Raw genomic sequence first — 19058 nt, 5'->3', positions numbered from 1 at the left:
GAGGTGAGCGATGAGCTACAGGAGTAAAGCTGTCAGGAAATAATTCTGAAAAAAGCAACATAATTTTCTTGAGATCAACAGAGTGTTGTAGTGTTTTATTTCCTTCCTCCTCTGAGACAATGTCCAATGGCTCATCCAGAGAGGAATGATCCTCCTAATCCTCTTCCGAAATAATTCCAGCTGGTGTAACAGCTTCTAGTTCCGAAAGGCGCCGCTCGCGAGCGCAAGCGTCAGCAGCGCGGTGCGCGCGATCAAGTCGTTCAGTTTGTTTGCCTACTTTACGTTCAATAATATTGCGCTTGGCGTCACGTCCGTACGCATGTTGTACTGAATCTGACTGACGCTGGGCGTCACGGTATGCTTGACATACGACGTCACGTTCTTGTTGTTCTAAGTCACGCTTAGCTAGGCGCGCGTCATCCCGTTCAGGCGCCTGGCGCGTGACTTCGTGGTCAGCCGCCTGGCGCTTGTCGTCGCGCCTGGAATGATGACGCTCGACGTCACGCTTACTCGCTTGACGTTTGCTGTCAAGAGAAATAGAAACTTTATGAACACTAGCAGCCTTAGTATAAGCAGTCCCATCACCCTGCTCAACATCGCGTATAAAGGTAGGCCGCCTGTGCGACATCGCATCACGATCGGAATCATGACGAACCAACGCTTTGCTGACAGCGGGCTGATAAGACTGCATAAACGTTGAGAGTTGCTGCTTCATGTCAAGCAGCATAGACCAATTAGGATCAACCTTAGACGAAACAGGAGTCAAAACTTCCCATTGCGAATTCACCTTCTTCATCGCTCACATAACGCTCCACATTATCGGGAGATGGAATCCAGTCTGATAGAAGCAGTGGTGCATGTACCGTAACACCAGACTCAGGAATAAGCTCTGACTCAGTCTGAATAATCCTCTTGTCAATTACTGACATTTTGTTAGGACGTTTAGGAGGAGAACATTGAACAGACGATTGAAAATGCTCTGGCGAGTCCCAATGGCTACAGCCAGGTGCTTGCGGTGATGGATCGCGTCGCTGTGCGCCTTCGTCTGCCTTTCTTTTAAGGGGTCTGGAAGCATGACGCCAGACTTTGTCATGCGTAGATTCATCTGAGGATGAGGATAAAAAACTAACCTCACCTTTCCCATGGTGAGGGTGAGCAACCTGTGACATTGAGACAACAGGAACGCTCGAGGGCATGTCTGCGCGAGTGATGATGCCTCTCGTTCCCTTTCACCGCTCGACTTTACTTCTCCCATGGGTTCGGGAGCTTGAAAGAAGTCTAAGGCTAGGTGAACGACAAGATCACGCAGACGCACCCTCCACATCACTGAATATATTAATAGCACTTTTAATATTACCACTTTTAAGTTGATTAACATCGGACATAAGTTGGTTTCTGTCCGCTGCTAGCGATTCCACCCTTGAACCAAGAGCCTGGATCGCTGTCATCATATCTTTCATTGTAGGCTCAGATTGAACAGAATTAGGTTTGGGATCTACCATTACAGGGGAAGAATTAGGTTCAATGATATTAGAAAATTATAAATCTTTAGATCGAGAGGAACTACGCCTAACTCTATCCCTTTCTAGCTTGCAAGAGTAGCGCTCATAAGCCAACCACTCACTCTCGGATAATTCAAAACATTCTTAACATCAATCTTCAAAAATACAAATTTTACCCCTACATTTAATGCAAATTGTGTGGGGATCAACAGAGGCTTTTGGAAGCCGAGTTTTCCACCCTTTCACACACTTCCTATATGAAGGGGAGGGGTCAGCCATTTTGAAAAGTATATAGAGATCAAAATTAAGCAAGGGTAAAAAAATAATCCAAATTCAATAGGTATTCAAGAGAATCCGAAAGCGAGTCCAATAATGCGAAAGTCAAAACCAAATAACAACTGTACATCACCAAGAACACTTAATTCCAGGTAAACGGCGAGTGAATTCCCAAAGTTGTTGCCAATATGGCGGTAGAAGAAAATCTGATACTAGGAGGAATAGTTCGGCCAAGCTCCGTGGTGGCGCTAGTATATACCTGGCATATCGATGCGATTGCAGAGAGTTTTGAATTTCTGCCGGACAGAAGAATAAAGCTATTGTTATATAACCAGCGGGTAAGTTTAAATGTTTAAAACTATATCTTAAACTGACTAGGTTTTTTAATTGTATTCAAGTTTGTGGGTATTATAAAGTACAGCAAACGGGTGGATTCTTTGCTTCATTTGTAGTGGTGTGTTTCTGTGTTGTATTTGATGACCAATCAATATTTTTCTCAGTTGGCGAGTTGTGATAAAAAGGCTTATTAATTCCATATGACTTATGAGTGAATGGCTTTCTCTATTCAATACACAGATGTCTAGTTATGTCATATCCCCATCATTTATTTTTAATTTATTCTCATCATTTATTTATTTCCTTATTTCCTTTTCTCACTAGGCTATCTTTCCCTATTGGAGCCCTTGGGCTTATAGCATCTTGCTTTTCCCACTAGGGTTGTAGCTAGGCTAGTAATAATAATAATCATGCACTTGGGAAATATTACAGTTCAGGACATTTTCCTGTATTAATTATACGTACATACTGTAGTTTATTTCCATTTAGGACTGTACTGCTATCTCTCTATTCAGTGATAGGCTGACATAAGTCTTTTATAGTTTTTATATGATATATCTGTCTTGTGTTGTTACTGTTTTTAGAATGATTTATTATTAATTTTTTTCTCCTCATTTATTTATTTCCTTATTTCCTTTCTTCACTGGGCTATTTTTCCCAAATTGGAGCCCTTAGGCTTATGGCATCTTGTTTTTCCAACTAGGGTTGTAGCTTAGCTAATAATAATAATAATAATAATAATAATAATAATAATAATAATAATAATAATAATAAAGTGAAACTCCAGGGAGAATAGGGAGAGAGGACACAACAATAGGGCAAAGGGAGCCTGGACACAAGACGGAAGGGGGGGGGGGGGGGGAGCAGTAGCCAAGTTCCTCCTCCTTGCACATCTCCACCAAATCTACACTAATTCAAATAAATTAGCAAAATCAATGAATTTGGAGAATGTGAGAAGGAATGAAAAATTGGAATGGGAATACGTGGAATGAGGGATAAGAAAGTGCTTTAGAATGATTAATATGATGAAAATGACAGATGAATGCTAGAAAAGAGAAGATGAATGAAATCGCGAAAAATAAAGCATCAAAAGAGTTGGAAAGACACGTTATAGATGTGTGCGTGGGAGAGCAAAGTAAATGTACAAAAGGGATTTGGGAAGGAATTGGGGAAAGGATTAAGGATATAATAATAATAAGTGACAGACAATGATAATGAGAAAGAGATACAGTATACTAATATGCATGATAGGTTATATCAGAGAGGTAATTCTGTGAAAGTGAATGGTTATATCAGTGTGATAATGCCCTTCGGATGAATCCCTGGGGGAGACTACTCAGGAGAAGGCTATCTTTCCTACAGCCCGGAAGGATAATCAACCCTTATTGCCCTGTCGACAGATCTCCCTGGGAACAAGGAGACTGCTAGACAGAGGCTGGTGAAAGGAAACTCTCCCTCGGATGGGAAAGCTGCCCAACACCTGGTGGAGGATAACTCTTACCTCGAAAGGGAAGGTTGTGCAACACCTCGAGGCAGACCTCCAGGAAGCTCACTCTGCTTCCCTCCTGTCTGAGCGAACCCAGACAGAAGATCTACATCTTGAACTGCCCTTGGTACGTAGCTGAAGCTAGTCCCAGGGTTCACTGCGGAGAGATCCCCCGACAAGTCACTCCATGGAGTATTTGTCAGCAACTGCTAATGCCCACCCGCTAAAGCAGAGTGATAGTTGGGGTGAACAGGTGCTGAGGTCAAGACGCGGGTTATGCACTAGACTCTTTTGGTCCTCTATCTGCGAAGTCTCAAGGGGATGATGGGAATAAACTCCTGGGGACGATGTCTGCTATCATTGCGCAACCAACCACAAAACCTCTTGAAGCTTTTCCTTGCACCTGAAAAAATATAAAAAGGGTTTGAAGGAAATTTTCAACTTTTTAGGCCAGTTATTTGGAAATTTTCATTTGATTTTAATGGGGGAGTAAGACTTCTATACTCCGAGCCGAAATAAAAAGTGATGGTTGTTTACTAGAGCTGGTGTGAGCGGGGTGGTTGGTCTACCACCTTTGCTAACTAGCAGAGGGTAGTTACATCTCGCAAGAGCTTTAACGGCTAGTTTCAGCTATCGCCAAGATAATACTCCTACGTAAAGAGCGTAAGGTTTGTATTATAGTACCGAAACAATAAGGCATTTCATTACCCCATTTACTATAACATGTTGCCTTCCTCTTACCTCTCTTCCATTTTAAAGTTTCTGGTAAACTTAAAAAATGGAAAATCCCTTACTCTATCAATATCTTAACATCCTAATTGCTTCTTTTGCTACCCAAAATATACTTTACTAAGTACAGCATTTATCCTTATCCCTTTACCACAGTACATAATTGGTCCCTTGTTACTTTCTAATTCTGACTTCCCAACATTCATTCATTTTGGTCACCATTAAATGATTTTGGTTTACTATGATTTCCATTTCTAACTTCTTAATTACACTCCTCCAATTTCTGACCTTCAACATCTTTACAACCTTTTCATCTGATTCTATTAGCAACTCTTCTCCATAGGCCAAATAAAATGCAATAAAGATTTGCAAGCACAGGAACACACAACAGTAAATAGATACAGTAGAAATAATATGAATCATCAATGAACTGTCTGTAAATCATTGAAGTTTCATCAGCCAGTTCTCTGAAATGATGCTCAAGAAATAACATATCCAGTAGATTGAAGACTATGCTTAAAGAACAGTCATCTCTTACCTAATAGTCAACTGTTACCCAAGGTAATGAAATGGTATGAATTACCCTAAAAACATTGTGACAAACAATGCTTCCCACTCTTTAACACTGAAGAACTAGCAATAACTTGAAGCATATGCTGCACTTACCTAATGGAAAGTTTGGATGTGGTGGAAACCCATTGAAATTTCCTCTAAAAGGCAAGCCACTATAACCATCAGCTCCACCACCTACAGGTCCATCAGATCCTCTAACATTTTCACCACCCCTTCTGGCAGCAACACTGCATTCCACTTTCATATTGTTTGCATCAGCATCAGGCATTTGTAGTACTCCATCTACTCTTGCATTATTCATACCTGGACTTGTTTCGGGCATACCAATTACTGGGCCATTAAGTCTACCCTCAAAGAGAGCAATCATTCTCCTTACAGTTAAATAATCAAGATATGTCTGATGCATTGTGTCCAAGTGCACTGGTTCTGAAAATATAAGGCAAAAATAGAATTTTAATAATTGCCACTAGATTATAACACATATCTAAAAGCAAGATTTCAATGTTTACCTAAAGAGAAAATTCTTTATATATTTTCTCCTCCTGCAATTACCAGAGTAGGGACACCAACCCAGGGGAGTAGCCTATGAAAGTAGCTTCTTATTCTTATTCCTCACAATTTGAAATCAACAGACCTCCAATGCATTAAACCATTGGAAGTGGGGAGGGAGGGAGATTATCATGTGACCTAGGGTAATAGTAAATATTCAATTTTATTAGCAAAATTGTTTAACAAATCTTGCCTCTTGGTCACAGTGCTGACCACCACATCAACCCAGTGGTGAGCTAAAGGTAATAAGACAAAAAATTTAATACTTTATTCCTTATCTACTGTTCTTGTTCTCCTTATATTTACATTTTGTAAGCATTTTGAAACAAAACCTTAATAATAAAAGGAATTGTTCATTCACATTCTACTACCTTCTTTTTCAAAATTAGGGTCAAAACCATAGTTTATTCCTTAAGCTTTCTTACCGCTCCCATTTCTTGATGTTATAAAGCAATCTCAAAGTAAAATAATTATAAAGCAAATTAGCTTAGAAAAAAATTTAATTTACTAGAAACATCAGAGAAAATTATGCAAAATTAATCGAGTTACACTTACAACAGCATTACGAAAATCGGTCGCATCTAAAAGCTATCCCTAAAGAGCGATCGAATATTAACTCTTACCGATATACCTTGGATGAACTAAACCCAAGACCCCATTAGTCTTCTTACAGGCAAGTAAAAAAAAAGACACTAAGAAAACATGTGGTTGGAGGGTAATCTATCCCAAATGATTTTTAAAAAATCCAAATCGTAAGAATTTGTCTTGGAGCACTTAAAACTACACCTGTATTCATTACACAGCTGACATACCGATTGTAATCATTTGGCTATGAACATAAGCCTAATCCATGAAACGCATTCCATCTCTGAGCAGCACTGTATTACTATTCTGCTATTATATTATTGTACAATATTAATAACACTAGGCTTTTTCTTATTATAGAAAAGGTAGCGAAAGAATGATTGAGAGTTTTCTGGCATCTTAACATCCAAGGTCACTGATGCCAATATCATTTGTTACAAATAAAGAATAAAAGGAAATTAAACTTAAAACAAAGTAAAGATGTCCTTGTAAAAGTTAAATAGCTTTCAGAAGACCTGCATCTGAAATAAATCTAAAAATACTGTTAGCATGGTACGATACGTCCAAGAATCTTGGCAAGGATGAACCTGCAATCCTCACCTCGAGCCTCAAATAGATATCTATTTCTTAAGGTACTACTTCAGTTTAGAAGTATTTAATACTCTATAGTACTAGCTTAATAACTTGACCCTCATATTTGTTCAAAAACTAAAGTTAAATTCTCAACTATAACTTGAGCAGATATAACCTTACTCCTAATAAACATCCTTAGTGGTTTAAGGTTGCCTTACTATCCGATTGTTTGATATTCTTTAATTTTTAAAGAACACTCCAAAGAAATAAATAAATCCACTATATCAGAAATGGACAGATCTAATCCCAGACGCTGGAGACAGAATTAAGCAGAGCTATATCCCTTAATGGCTGAAATTGAAAGTTTTTCATAAAAATATCAAACTTAAAAATCTAACATTATCATCCAAGCTAGTTCTAGCAATTAAAACATTCTTAGATTTGCAGCAATCAAAATAAACATTCCATTGTATTTGATCATAAAGGTTAGAGTTGAGAGATGAACACCAAGATAGAAGAGAGGAAGCAAGAATAGAGGTAAAGTAGAACTATGTAAGCAAGTGCACCTAAAGGGGCCAAAGAAACACTGCAAAGACACTGGAATTATGTCAAGTGTAACGCATGAGGTGCACTGACTGCACTAACTCTCTATAGGGGAACAAACGTTATAGACGAATCGCTCTGGAATGAATACAAACATTGAGAAACAAAAATCATTTTGATAATAAAATTTGTTTTACTTGCCTGATGTTCATATTATTGCTTCTTTGGAAGCTTGGTTTAATGGACATGTACCTGTATCATTTTCTAAAAAAATCTAATACTTCCCATTTCTTTTTTCTTTTAATATCCATGCCTCTAATATAGTAATGAAATATTTTAGCAGTTAACAGTAAGAAGCGAAGGGGTGATGCTCCAGTCCCTCTTATATCAAAACCTATAATAGGGTTGATACTCCAGTCCCTGTTATTTTAAAACCTATAATAAACAGACAAGAGGGCTGCAAAAACAACAACAACAACAACAACTTTTTCCTGAGAATACAGTATGGTCAATCATCTCCATGCAATGAGCTATTGCACAAATGGGTATGGGTGAACCACCTTTGAAATTGATTGTCTACAAGGATTAGCTTTGTAGAGTAATCTTTTTGGACACACTGAAGTCAGGCCACAGATTAGAGAACTAATTCCTGTGTGCCAGAATGGGGCTATTAGCATCATCATACTGTTTGCAATGATCCTGAGCTTATCACTTGTCGATTCGTAGCAAATGGTGGAAATGTATAAAGATGACAAATTCGTGAACAATTTGTATTTTCCTAACGATACAAACCTTTAGCTATTTATCAGAGGTATTACTTTCGGTGAAGCTGATAGGACAGCCATTAAAATTTTAGCAAGGGTTAACTACCCATTCAGCTAGTTAGCAGGGGTAGGGGAGGTAGCTTGCTACCGCTCCCACTCACACACCTGAGATTAAGCTCACTTTGCTAGGGCAGGACTTCAAGGGGGGATAGGTCTGGTAGGTAAGTTTGTATAAATAGCTAAAAGTTTGTATCGTTAGGAAAAATACCAATTATTTACGAATCTGTCATTTGTTCCATAACTGGAATACAAGCTTACGCTATTTATTAGGGGTGACTCACCCATTAGGAGGGTGGACGTCCCTGCCAATCTAGCTTTTTGGCTACCCGGGGGCTCATATTTTGAATAGGTTTGTACCAAAAATAAGGGGTCCTTGCATCTCACTAAACCTAGCTATGCAAGGTCTGCTGCCTACACAAGCTGTGTTGAGATATTTAGTAGGGTTGACTGTCCAGGTAAAACTTATTCCAAGTCTTTGAAGGAACTGTTGTAACCTTGACTCTCCCAATACCACCTCGCCAGGGGATACGGACATAACAGTATAACAGTAATCCCTCGCCATTTCGTGGCTCAAGTTTCGCGGCCTCACTGCATCGCGGATTTTCAAAAATATTCATCAAAAATTAGAAAAAATGGTGCAAAAGTTACGCAGGCACTAGCAGAAGACAGTGAGAGTACAGTAGAAAATCAGGTATCAACACGGAGATGGCGTGCAACTCGAAATCCACCTCTCTGACTCGCTAGCCATCTCGGCTCCAGAATCTCGCAAGCTGATTGCCCGAGCCACTGTGACACTTTACCTAGCATCTCTCCCTGCCGTGCGCCCCGCGAAGGGAGACCGCATTCATTGTTCTCTCTCGCTTTGCTAGTGTTGCTTAGTCTTGCCACGTGGAACTTATAGCTGTTTTCTTGTGATTTTTTAGTGTAAAATAGTGCTTGTGACGCCCTTGAAAATGGCTCCTAAACGTCCTCTACCCTCTACGTCCTCTAGTAAACCCAAGAAGAGAAAAATTATGACGGTGAACGAGAAAGTGAAATTATTGGACATGCTTAAGGCAGGCAGTAGCTATGCATCTGTTGCCCTCATTTACGGAGTGAATGAATTGACGGTTTGCTACATAAAAAAAAGATGAAATGAAAATACGTAAAACTGCCTCAATAACGTTCTCCAAGGACACTAAGCGCGCTGTGACTCCTCGTAATAAGACGATTGTGCAAATGGAGAATGCATTATCAATGTGGATATCGGACTGTTGGGAAAAGAAGGTTAGTCTCGATACCAACATGATTCGAACCAAAGCCAAAACCCAGTATGATAGCCGAGTTCCTGAAGGAAAATCGAACGAAAACGACGAAGGTGATGATGTCGACGAAGATGATGATCCTGCCCCACGAGAAAAACGTGGTTTTGTTGCCAGCAAGGGCTGCTTCGAGAAATTCAAGAGGAGGTTTGGCCTTCGCAACGTTCCTTTGTATGGGGAGGCCGCAACGGCAGACCAAGAAGCAGCTCTTCGTTACGTCGAGGACGATTTCCCGAATTAATTAAAGGAGGTGGTTATCTCCCGGAGCAGGTGTTCAATATGGATGAGACTGGCCTTTTCTGGAAGAGGATGCCGTCCCGGACGTTCCTTTACAAGGACAAAGTAAAGAAGCCAAGGTTCAAGGCCCTCAAAGATCGCGTCACTCTCCTCATGTACGGGAATGCCGCGGGCTTCATGCTCAAGCCCGGCTTAATTTACAAGTCGCTGAATCCTCGGGCTTTGAAAAATAAAAACAAAGCCTTGCAGCCCGTTTACTGGATGAGTAATAAAAAGGCATGGATAACCAAAGCCCTCACACTCGACTGGTTTGTGAACTGCTTTATCCCATAGGTGAAGTCGTACCTCATGGAGAATGGGCTGCCCTTTAAGGTCCTCCTCTTCATGGACTGTGAAGGAGAACATGCAACGGATCTCCATTATAACGGGGTCCAAGTGGAGTTCCTGACCCCCAACACCACTTCCCTCATACAACCAATGGATCAGGGGGTAATTCGTCCTCTACACGAGGTCCACGATGGAGGGCTTCATCTCCTCCATCGACAAAGGCGACGAGGACTTCAGCCTCAAGAGATATTGGCGGGAATATAACATTGCAACGTGCCTGGCCTACATTCAGAAAGCTCTTAATGAGATGAAACTGCAAACATTGAATGAAAGTTGGAGAAAATTGTGGCCAGACGTTGTTCATGACTATGAGAGATTTACGCCAGACGAAGTTCACCACTCCGCCGTAGATAAGGCTGTGAAGCTGGCAGGGTTAGTAGCCAACGAAGGTTTCTGACATGACGGATGACGTCAACTCACTGATCCAGTGCCACTCGGAGCCCCTAACCGACGAGGACCTTGTCGAAATGACAAGATCAGTGATTGAGGAAGAAGAAGAGGCAGCCGACGTCGGCGACGACAACGAAGCTGAAGAATGTGGCCATACCTTGGACAACCTGCAAGAGCTCTGCAACATGGTACGGGCTCTTCAACAATGGGCGCAGGAAATCGACGATAATATGGTCAGAGCCATCGAATTAAGTAACCGTATTGACGGTGTAATGGCGTTGTACAAGAGCATCTTTGCTCAGATGAAAAAAACGTCAACAACTTCCCATCACGATGTTCCTACTGAGCCAAAAACCCCCTGCAGAAGCATCAGATACTCCTCCTGCTGCCTCTCCGGCTTCCAACCAAGCCACTACACCGCCTCCTGCAGTTTCCCCAGCTCTATCGGAAGCTGTTGTTGACGATCCACCGCCTCTATCAACTGACGATGAGGCGTCACCTGAGGAGCAATAAAGCTCTCATTAACCTGTGCAGTAATCTTCATCATCTTCACCTCCATCGTACTGCACAGGTGTTTCATCATCATTTATCAAGATCATAGTTACGTATCTGGTTATAAGAATAAAAGTTCTAAAAACATATCTACAGTATATACACATACACTATTTATATCTACATATGTATGTACATGTACACTTACACTATTTATATATTTATATATTACTTATGTATAAATGTAAATGTACATACAGTATACATAATGTATTAAATACTGTATTTTTTGGGCTCATGCCATGTCGTCCAGATGGAAGGTTCCTATAGGTAGCTTTCTAAGGGATATTTGACTACAGTGATATTCCCAAAGAATTGACCTTTAGGTCTCCAGAATTCTAACTCCTGGCGCAAATATCCTTAAAATTTCTCTTAAGGATATCGCATAATATCAGGGGACGTACATCTTGATACGACACATAGCAATCTTCACCCCGAATAGCGTTTTCGTTTCGAGGGGGAAGAGTGGCGAAAAACAGAAGGGGAGCCGTTATCAAGGTTACCCTTCCTCCCCTACTACTACAAGTATCCAAGATGGCGCTCATTAATATTTTTGTAGCGATTTCGCAGGGTGGTTTTCCCTGCTCCAAAATCAATCCCTGGAGGTATGCGGAGTTTATGCCGATTACGAATGGCAAACTCTACATCTCTGAGAAGATGGGAGCCGTCCCCTTAGACAACATCCAGTTTTGGCCAAGCTTTAACGCTTACCCTGATTGCTTCATTCGACTGAAGCATGAACCAATGCCAAAAGAGGAGACGGAACCGAAGGAGGTCATGGTTTTCAACCACGATAAGGCACTGGCTCTCTTGTCGAGTAGCCTGCGAAAGGCGGGCTATTCGGTTTCGAAAGTGTCCGCCTTGAGCAAGAAACACCCTACCTTTCTTGCTCCTGTTTCAATAGCCTTCCCCTTTACGTTGAAGGAATTTAAATCTGTTGCCAAGGCAGTGGAGGCAGGTAAACCATGCACTGCACTAGAGAGTGCAGGCCTCTGTTGTTAGCCTTGCCCATGTAAGAGAAGGAATGGAAGAAGTCCACCTAACCTTCTCAGTAGGGAAACTGGACGCAGACATTGCTGGACGACAGTTTAGTGAGAATCTCCCTAAACTTTCTGACTTTCTCTTGCGCAAGGAACAAGAGATGAAGGAGAGACTTGCGGCATTTTTATCTCTACAAAACTGCATATAGATGTGTGCAGGCCAAAGAAGTACCCCAGACATGCTCATGGTCCTGGCCAAAATGCATATGGCCACCCTAGTAAAGGACCTGTATGCTTTCATGAAGGCTAGGAGAGCCTGTAGGGAGTTCGTGTTCGCTGCTGCAACAGTGAAACAGGAACCCAGGAAGCTGATATCTTCTAACATATGGGAGTAAAAACCTCTTCCCAAACGAAGTAGTCAAAGAGGTAGATGAGAAAGCCATCACGGAGAATAGGAACCTTCTCCAGAAGTGGGACATCTCTTCAAAGAGGAAGTCTTCCCCGGATGCCGGTCCCCAACCTAAAAGGAAGACAAAAAAGTCTGGACTTCCCCCTCGGTCTGCTCAACAACATCCCACAGTCAGTATGACCATGGTACCCCAAGTGGTGGCCCAAACACAGACCACCTTCCAAGTGGTGCCTCAACAGCTGGTTGCCCAGTCACCAACATTCAACCCCGGGTTTGTGAGGCAGACCACTACCTTTCGGTTGAAAGGTAAGGGATCCAGACGGGGCTCCTCTAGACATCCCTCGAGAGGTAGGGGAGGACACGGTCGAGGAGGTAAACCCTCCGGTCAATCGAAGCAAGGAGATGCTTCCGGTAGGAGGGAGGCTCCAACAATTTCAGGATCGTTGGACCTTCGATCCTTGGGCCCACAGTCTAATCAAGATTGGACTAGGATGGAAACGGAACAAGTCTCCACCATCATTTCCTCAATTCTTCCAACACTCCACCCCCGCCTTAGAAGAATATACCCTAGAGCTTTTGAGCATACAGGTTATAAGGAAAGCAAAGTCCATCAAATTCCAGGGAAGGCTATTTTGTGTTCCCAAGAAGGACTCGGACAAACTCAAGAGTCATTCTGGACTTGTCGCCATTCAACAAGTTCATAGAAAACAGCAAGTTCAGGATGTTAATCCTTAAACACATAAGGACCCTGTTACAAAAAGGGGCGTTCAAAGTCTCGATAGACCTGACAGATGCCTATCGGCACCTTTTAGTCAGTCGCCCCCTCTCCTCCTACCTAGGATTCAAGTTACAGAAGATAAAGTATTTTCTCAGAGTCATACCCTTCGGACTAAACATAGCCCCAAGTATCTTCATGAAACTTGCAGACGCAGTTGTGCAACAACTACGCCTAGAAGGCGTCCAGGTAGCAGCGTACCTGGACGATTGGCTGGTGCGGGCAACATCCGAAACGACTTGTCTGCAAGCATCCAAAGAAGCGATCCAGTTCCCGGAACATCCGGGATGCAAGAACAACTTCAAGAAGTCTCGACTCTCTACAGCTCAAGGGTTTCAATGGCTGGAAATCCATTGGAACATGAGGTCACACCATCTCTCCATTCCCTCAGGGAAGAGGAGGGAGATTGCAGGGTCTGTTAAGAAACGAAGACGCCAACAGGAAAGAGTACTGGGCTCTCTCCAGTTCACAGCAATAACAGACCCAGTGCTAAGAGCACAGCTGAAAGATGCGTCAGGAGTCTGGAGAAGATACGCATCAAACGCTCGAAGATATCTAAAATGACCGATAACGGCCTTACTACAATCACTTCTCAACACATGGTAGAAGGCCAAGAGCCTAATGAGGACCGTGCCCTTGCGGCCACCTCTGCCGTCAATGACCATCCACATGGATGCCTCGACGGAAGAATGAGGAGTTCACTCCCATCAAAGGAAGGTCCAAGGGACTTGGTCATCTCTGTTCAAGGCCTTTCTCATCAACATTTTGGAAGCCATGGCAGTCCTCTTGACGTTGGGAAAACTCTCCCCTCGCAGATCAGTCCACATCAGGCTGATCTTGGACAGCGAAGTGATAGTGAGATGTCTGAACCGACAAGGCTCGAGATCGTCCCATGTCAACCATGTGATATTAGCCATCCTTTGTCTAGAGAGATGGCACCTATCCGCCTTTCACTTACAAAGGTTCCGCAAGGTGACAGCGGACGCTCTATCCAGGCTCAAGCCGATAGAGTCAGAATGGTCCCCAGATGCAAATTCATTGTCCTCCATCTTGGAACAAGTACCAGAACTGCAGATCGGCCTCTTCGCGACGAGCGACATCAAGAAACTACCTCGATATGTAGCCCCATACGAGGACCCTCTAGAGGAGACAACGGACGCCATGTCCCTAGGTTGGAATGAACGGACCTGGATTTTCCTGTTCCTTCCATCTAATCTCCTGCTGAAGGTCCACAACAAGCCGAGATCCTTCCAGGGAACGGCAGCTCTAGTGGCCCCCAAGTGGCCCAAGAGCAACTGGTTCTCTCTAGTGATGGAACTGAGGCTGAGGCCGGTCCTTTTACCGAAACCAGCACTATCTCGACGGGTTCAGAAGTCTACTGTCTTCGCTTCATTACAGAGAACCCAAATCCTTCATCTCATGATTTTCTCCCCTTAGCAGTTAAGAAAAGATATGGGATCTCAAAAGACAGTATAGACTTCTTAGAAGAATACAAGTCTAAGTCAACTAGAAGACAATATGAATAGTTTTGGAAAAAGTGGGTTGCTTTTGTTAAAGCAAAAGGACCGAAAGAAATTTCAATAGACTTCTGTCTGTCCTTCTTTATCCACCTTCATGAACAAGGTCTGGCCGCCAACACGATAACTATATGCAAGTCAGCCCTGACTAGACCTCTTCTATGCGCCTTTCAAGTGGACCTGACGAACAAAACCTTTAACAAGATCCCGAAGGCATGCGCTAGACTTAGGCTTGCAGCTCTTCCGAAGCCCATTTCATGGTCCTTGGACAAGGTCCTACATTATGCTTCATCTGTGAACAATGAAGATTGTTCTCTCAAGGATCTAACCCAGAAAGTTATTTTCGTGTTTGCTATAGCCTCAAGGGCTAGAGTTAGTGAAATATTAGCCCTATCAAGAAATGAGGACCACATTCAGTTCACAGAGGTGGGAGACCTGAATCTCTTTCCTGATCCAACCTTTCTCGCCAAGAACGAGCTACCCACTAAGAGATGGGGTCCCTGGAGAATCTGCCCTCTGAAGGAAGATGTCTCTCTGTGTCCAGTAGTGTCTCTAAAGGTCTATCTTCGTAGAACTTCAAACTTCAGGGGAGGACAGCTCTTCAAAGGAGAAACTTCATGATCAAACTTATCCCTAAAACAACTGAGGGCGAAGTTCACCTACTTCATTCGCAGAGCGGATCCTGACAGTACACTCGCAGGTCATGATCCGAGAAAAACTGCTTCATCACTGAACTTTTTTCAGTATATGGACTTAGGGCGTCTTCGCTTATATACTGGATGGAAGTCATCCAGTGTGTTCTACAAACACTACGCAAAGCAAGTCCACGAACTGAAGCATTATGTGGTGGCGGCAGGTGGTGTATTAAAACCTGTCGTCTAGTGCTGCGATGAACAGTTAATTGATGGGGACTATCAATTAGGGTGAAAAGGTGTTGACACTTCCAGTGCAATACCTTTTAAGTGTGTGTCACCATGGTGACACTAAGACTGTTCAAAATCTCAGTTGTGGAATTATACAGATAACACTTGTGCCGTGTGTACACAGTGTTGATAGTATACAACAACCTTTACAGAAAATTATATTAGAAAATTTTATCAAAAATTTTCAAATTTAGAGTGGCACTCATCATTTCTTCCCTTTCAGGGAGAAAAATATTTTCTGTATACGTTGTACGTATAATTCCCTCAACACGTTACACTCTTTATTCCATTTGGTCATTTATTCAAAATAAATGTCTATTAAGAGTATACAGTAATTGCGTCTTATTTCGCCCTGCAATTAGCACAATAAATATGCCAGAGTTCTCTTACTTATTTAACTAAGTAAACCTCATATTATTGCATGCTTACAAACAATGGATATAGTTGATACTTAGTTGTTCCACCAACATATACAAACTGTGAGACTTTTGTATATCTAGTGGATACTTATGTTTGTTCATACAATATATGCAAACCTTGAGACCCCTTTTCTACAGTCTAGTATGACTCTTCCCTGCAGGGGTCAGGAAGCACTAACATTGTCCATGATTAGTGGTAATGACGGATAACGGTAACGTCATTTGTCTCAATTGTCAAGGTTAAGGCACCTATGAAAATCCACAGATACAGTACTTTCTAGTAATTCTCTGGTAAACTTCCATCAGGACGACATGGCTTGAGCCAAAAATCTATTTTTGGGTGAGATGACCATGTCGTCCTGATGGACCCGCCCTCCTTTTCCATAGAAAAGGCTTAGGCAAGATCCCTCCCGAAACTACTATATCTGTAGCACCATGCCCAATGCTACAAGGAATGAGCGCCATCTTGGATACTCGTAGTAGTAGGGGAGGAAGGGTAACCTTGATAACGGCTCCCCTTCTGTTTTTCACCACTCTTCCCCCTCTAAACGAAAACGCTATTCGGGGTGAAGATTGCTATGTGTCGTATCAAGATACTGTATACGTCCCGATATTATGCGATATCCTTAAGAGAAATTTTAAGGATATTCGCGCCAGGAGTTAGAATTCTGGAGACCTAAAGGTCAATTCTCTGGGAATATCACTGTAGCCAAATATTCCTAAGAAAGCTACCTATACGAACCTTCCATCAGGACGACATGGCCATCTCACCTAAAACTAGATTTTTCGCTTCGCTCAAAATCAGTTTATATTACAGTATTTATACAGTACAGTACTTTTATTTTATATACAGTATATAATTTATATTATCAATATTTATTCACAGGATTCTTCAATGTTCCAATGATAATATATGCATTTATAGGGTTAATATACACTAATTGTTATTATATACAGTATACATGTACATGTACGCAAAAAAAAATAGGGAGGGAACCTACTTCGCAATTTTTCACCTATAGCGGGCGGTTCTGGTCCCCATTAACTGCGATATGTGAGGGATTACTGTAGCTTAATACTAGGTACACAAGGAAGCATGGTTTGCCTGCAGTGGTTTGAATGAATGAATGAATGATTTGAAGTTCTCTGGCATCCTGACATCGATGGTCATTGACACCGATACCACTTATTATAAATAAAGATTAAAACAATATTCAATTAAAACCAGAAAAGTAAATATGTTATAAAAGTTAAATAACATTAAGAAGACCTGCTTCCGACAAATTTAAAAATGCCACTAGCATTGTACGACACGTCCAAGAATCTTGGCAAGGATGAACCTACTGTCCTCACCCCGAGCCTCAAACAGATATCTATTTCTTTCTGTGCTGTAAGTGGGGCATTCAGTCAACAAATGCTCCACTGTCAAGGGTATCAAACAGTTGTCGCAATATAGTTGGTGTTGGCCAGGCAGCAGAAACTCATGTGTCATCTGAGTGTGACCAATGCGGTAAAAAATCATTACAGAGAATGGGGTACCTTCTTGGTAGCAACTCGGCTACAGCACTCTTTGCCAGTGAATCCGTCTCTAATTTCTAGACACACCTACGTGTGCCGGAACCCAGCAAAATCAAACTGTTATACCTTTTTGGCCAATAATTAAAAGCCACTCTAAAATATTGAAAACTAAAGGGTTACTAGAATTAAAACCTTCTAATGCTTGAAGGACACTTCTTGAATCACTATAAATGGTAAAATTGCCCTCCTCTTTTAATGCTATTTTCTCAATAGCAGTTAGTATGCCATATAATTCAGCAGTAAATATGGAAGATATTGAAGGAAGTGCACCTCTACAGTTAAAAGAACTACTATATACTCCAAATCCAAGGCCATCATCAGATTTGGAGTCATCGGTATATACAAATGTTGATTCCCTATGTTCTTCAACATGTTCCAAAAAAAAAGACCTAGCTTCTAATTCAGTCATGTTTTTTTTTTTTACACCAATAAAATATTTACAAAAAGACATCTCTGGTAATTTCCATGGAGGGGTTGGTGATATCTTAAATGGAAGCCACTTACCTCTAATTATATCACGACTGTTTAATAATTGTTTTACCCAAAATCCATTAGGTTGAGGAGATTTTGGGTGCAACTCAAAGTATGTTGAGTGCCTTACAAGGCTTGCAGTTTGAAAGGCTAAAGAGTTAGAGAGCCTTTGTAACTTAAACCAATACCGAATAAAGACAGACATTCGGTTATGGTCTAGAGGTAACTCTCCAGCATCAACAAGGAGACTTGGGATAGGCGAGGTTCTAAACGCTCCTGTGGACAACCCAATACCCGCATGATGTATTGAATCTAATATCTTTTATCGGCTTGAGGTGGCTGAGGAGTATATTTCACACCCATAAATAATTTTGGAAAAAATTAAGGCCTTGTATAATTTTAAGAGTTTTACGGTCTGCCCCCAATGATGTATGGGACAATACATTTAAAAGATTCAGAGCCTCAAGACATTTAGCTTTCAACGCCTTTAAGTGAAGAACCCATTAAGTCTAAAATCGAAAAACAATCCTAAAAATTTAGCTTCACCTACACATGGGATCCGTTGACCTTTCATGTATATATCCGGATCTGGACGTACTCCACGGATACAACAGAAATAGAAAATAGTAGTTTTGCTTGTTGAAAACTTGAACCCATTCATATCAGCCCACTGAATAATTTTGTCAATTGCGAGTTGTAGTTTTTTCTCAACCATTGCCATTCTAGCTCCGGCAAATGATATGGAGAGATCATCCACAAAGTGTTGAGAGAACATCTTGGGGAATGACTGAGGATATCCCATCAATTGCTAGTGCAAACAGGGTTACACTCGGCACACTACCCTGGGGAACTCGTACTCCTTGACATTTCATCTCTGTTAGTTTTCCCCACTCTCACTTGAAAAACTATGTGAAAGAAATGATTGGATAAAGGCTCTCCTCTTAATCCCAATACATGAATGGTTATAAGTACTGTACAGTATACCATATCTCAATGTAGTATCATATGCCTTCTTAAGGTAAAAAAGAACTGTCACAGGGTGCTGTTTGGAAGCAAAGGCTTCACAAATAGGACTTAAGTCATATCAACACATCAGTCGAGTGTATTTTTCTGAATCCAAACTGAATAGGTGATAAAATACCC

The 19058-nt window shown here is 41.6% G+C and overlaps 1 protein-coding gene across 2 annotated transcripts in view; it reads right to left on the bottom strand.

Moving 5' to 3' along the window:
* LOC137633291 (uncharacterized) overlaps positions 1–19058 on the bottom strand; it is a 98291-nt gene that overhangs the window by 17931 nt on the left and 61302 nt on the right. For both annotated transcript variants that reach the window (XM_068365509.1, XM_068365510.1), the window contains one exon: positions 4996–5328. In XM_068365509.1, coding sequence (XP_068221610.1) covers positions 4996–5328 — 333 coding nt within the window. The remainder of the gene's footprint in view (positions 1–4995; positions 5329–19058) is intronic.

The sequence above is a fragment of the Palaemon carinicauda genome, chromosome 42 (genome assembly GCF_036898095.1).
Source record: "Palaemon carinicauda isolate YSFRI2023 chromosome 42, ASM3689809v2, whole genome shotgun sequence".
Taxonomy (NCBI): Eukaryota; Metazoa; Arthropoda; class Malacostraca; order Decapoda; family Palaemonidae; genus Palaemon; species Palaemon carinicauda.
This window is presented reverse-complemented; position numbering and strand designations above follow the sequence as displayed.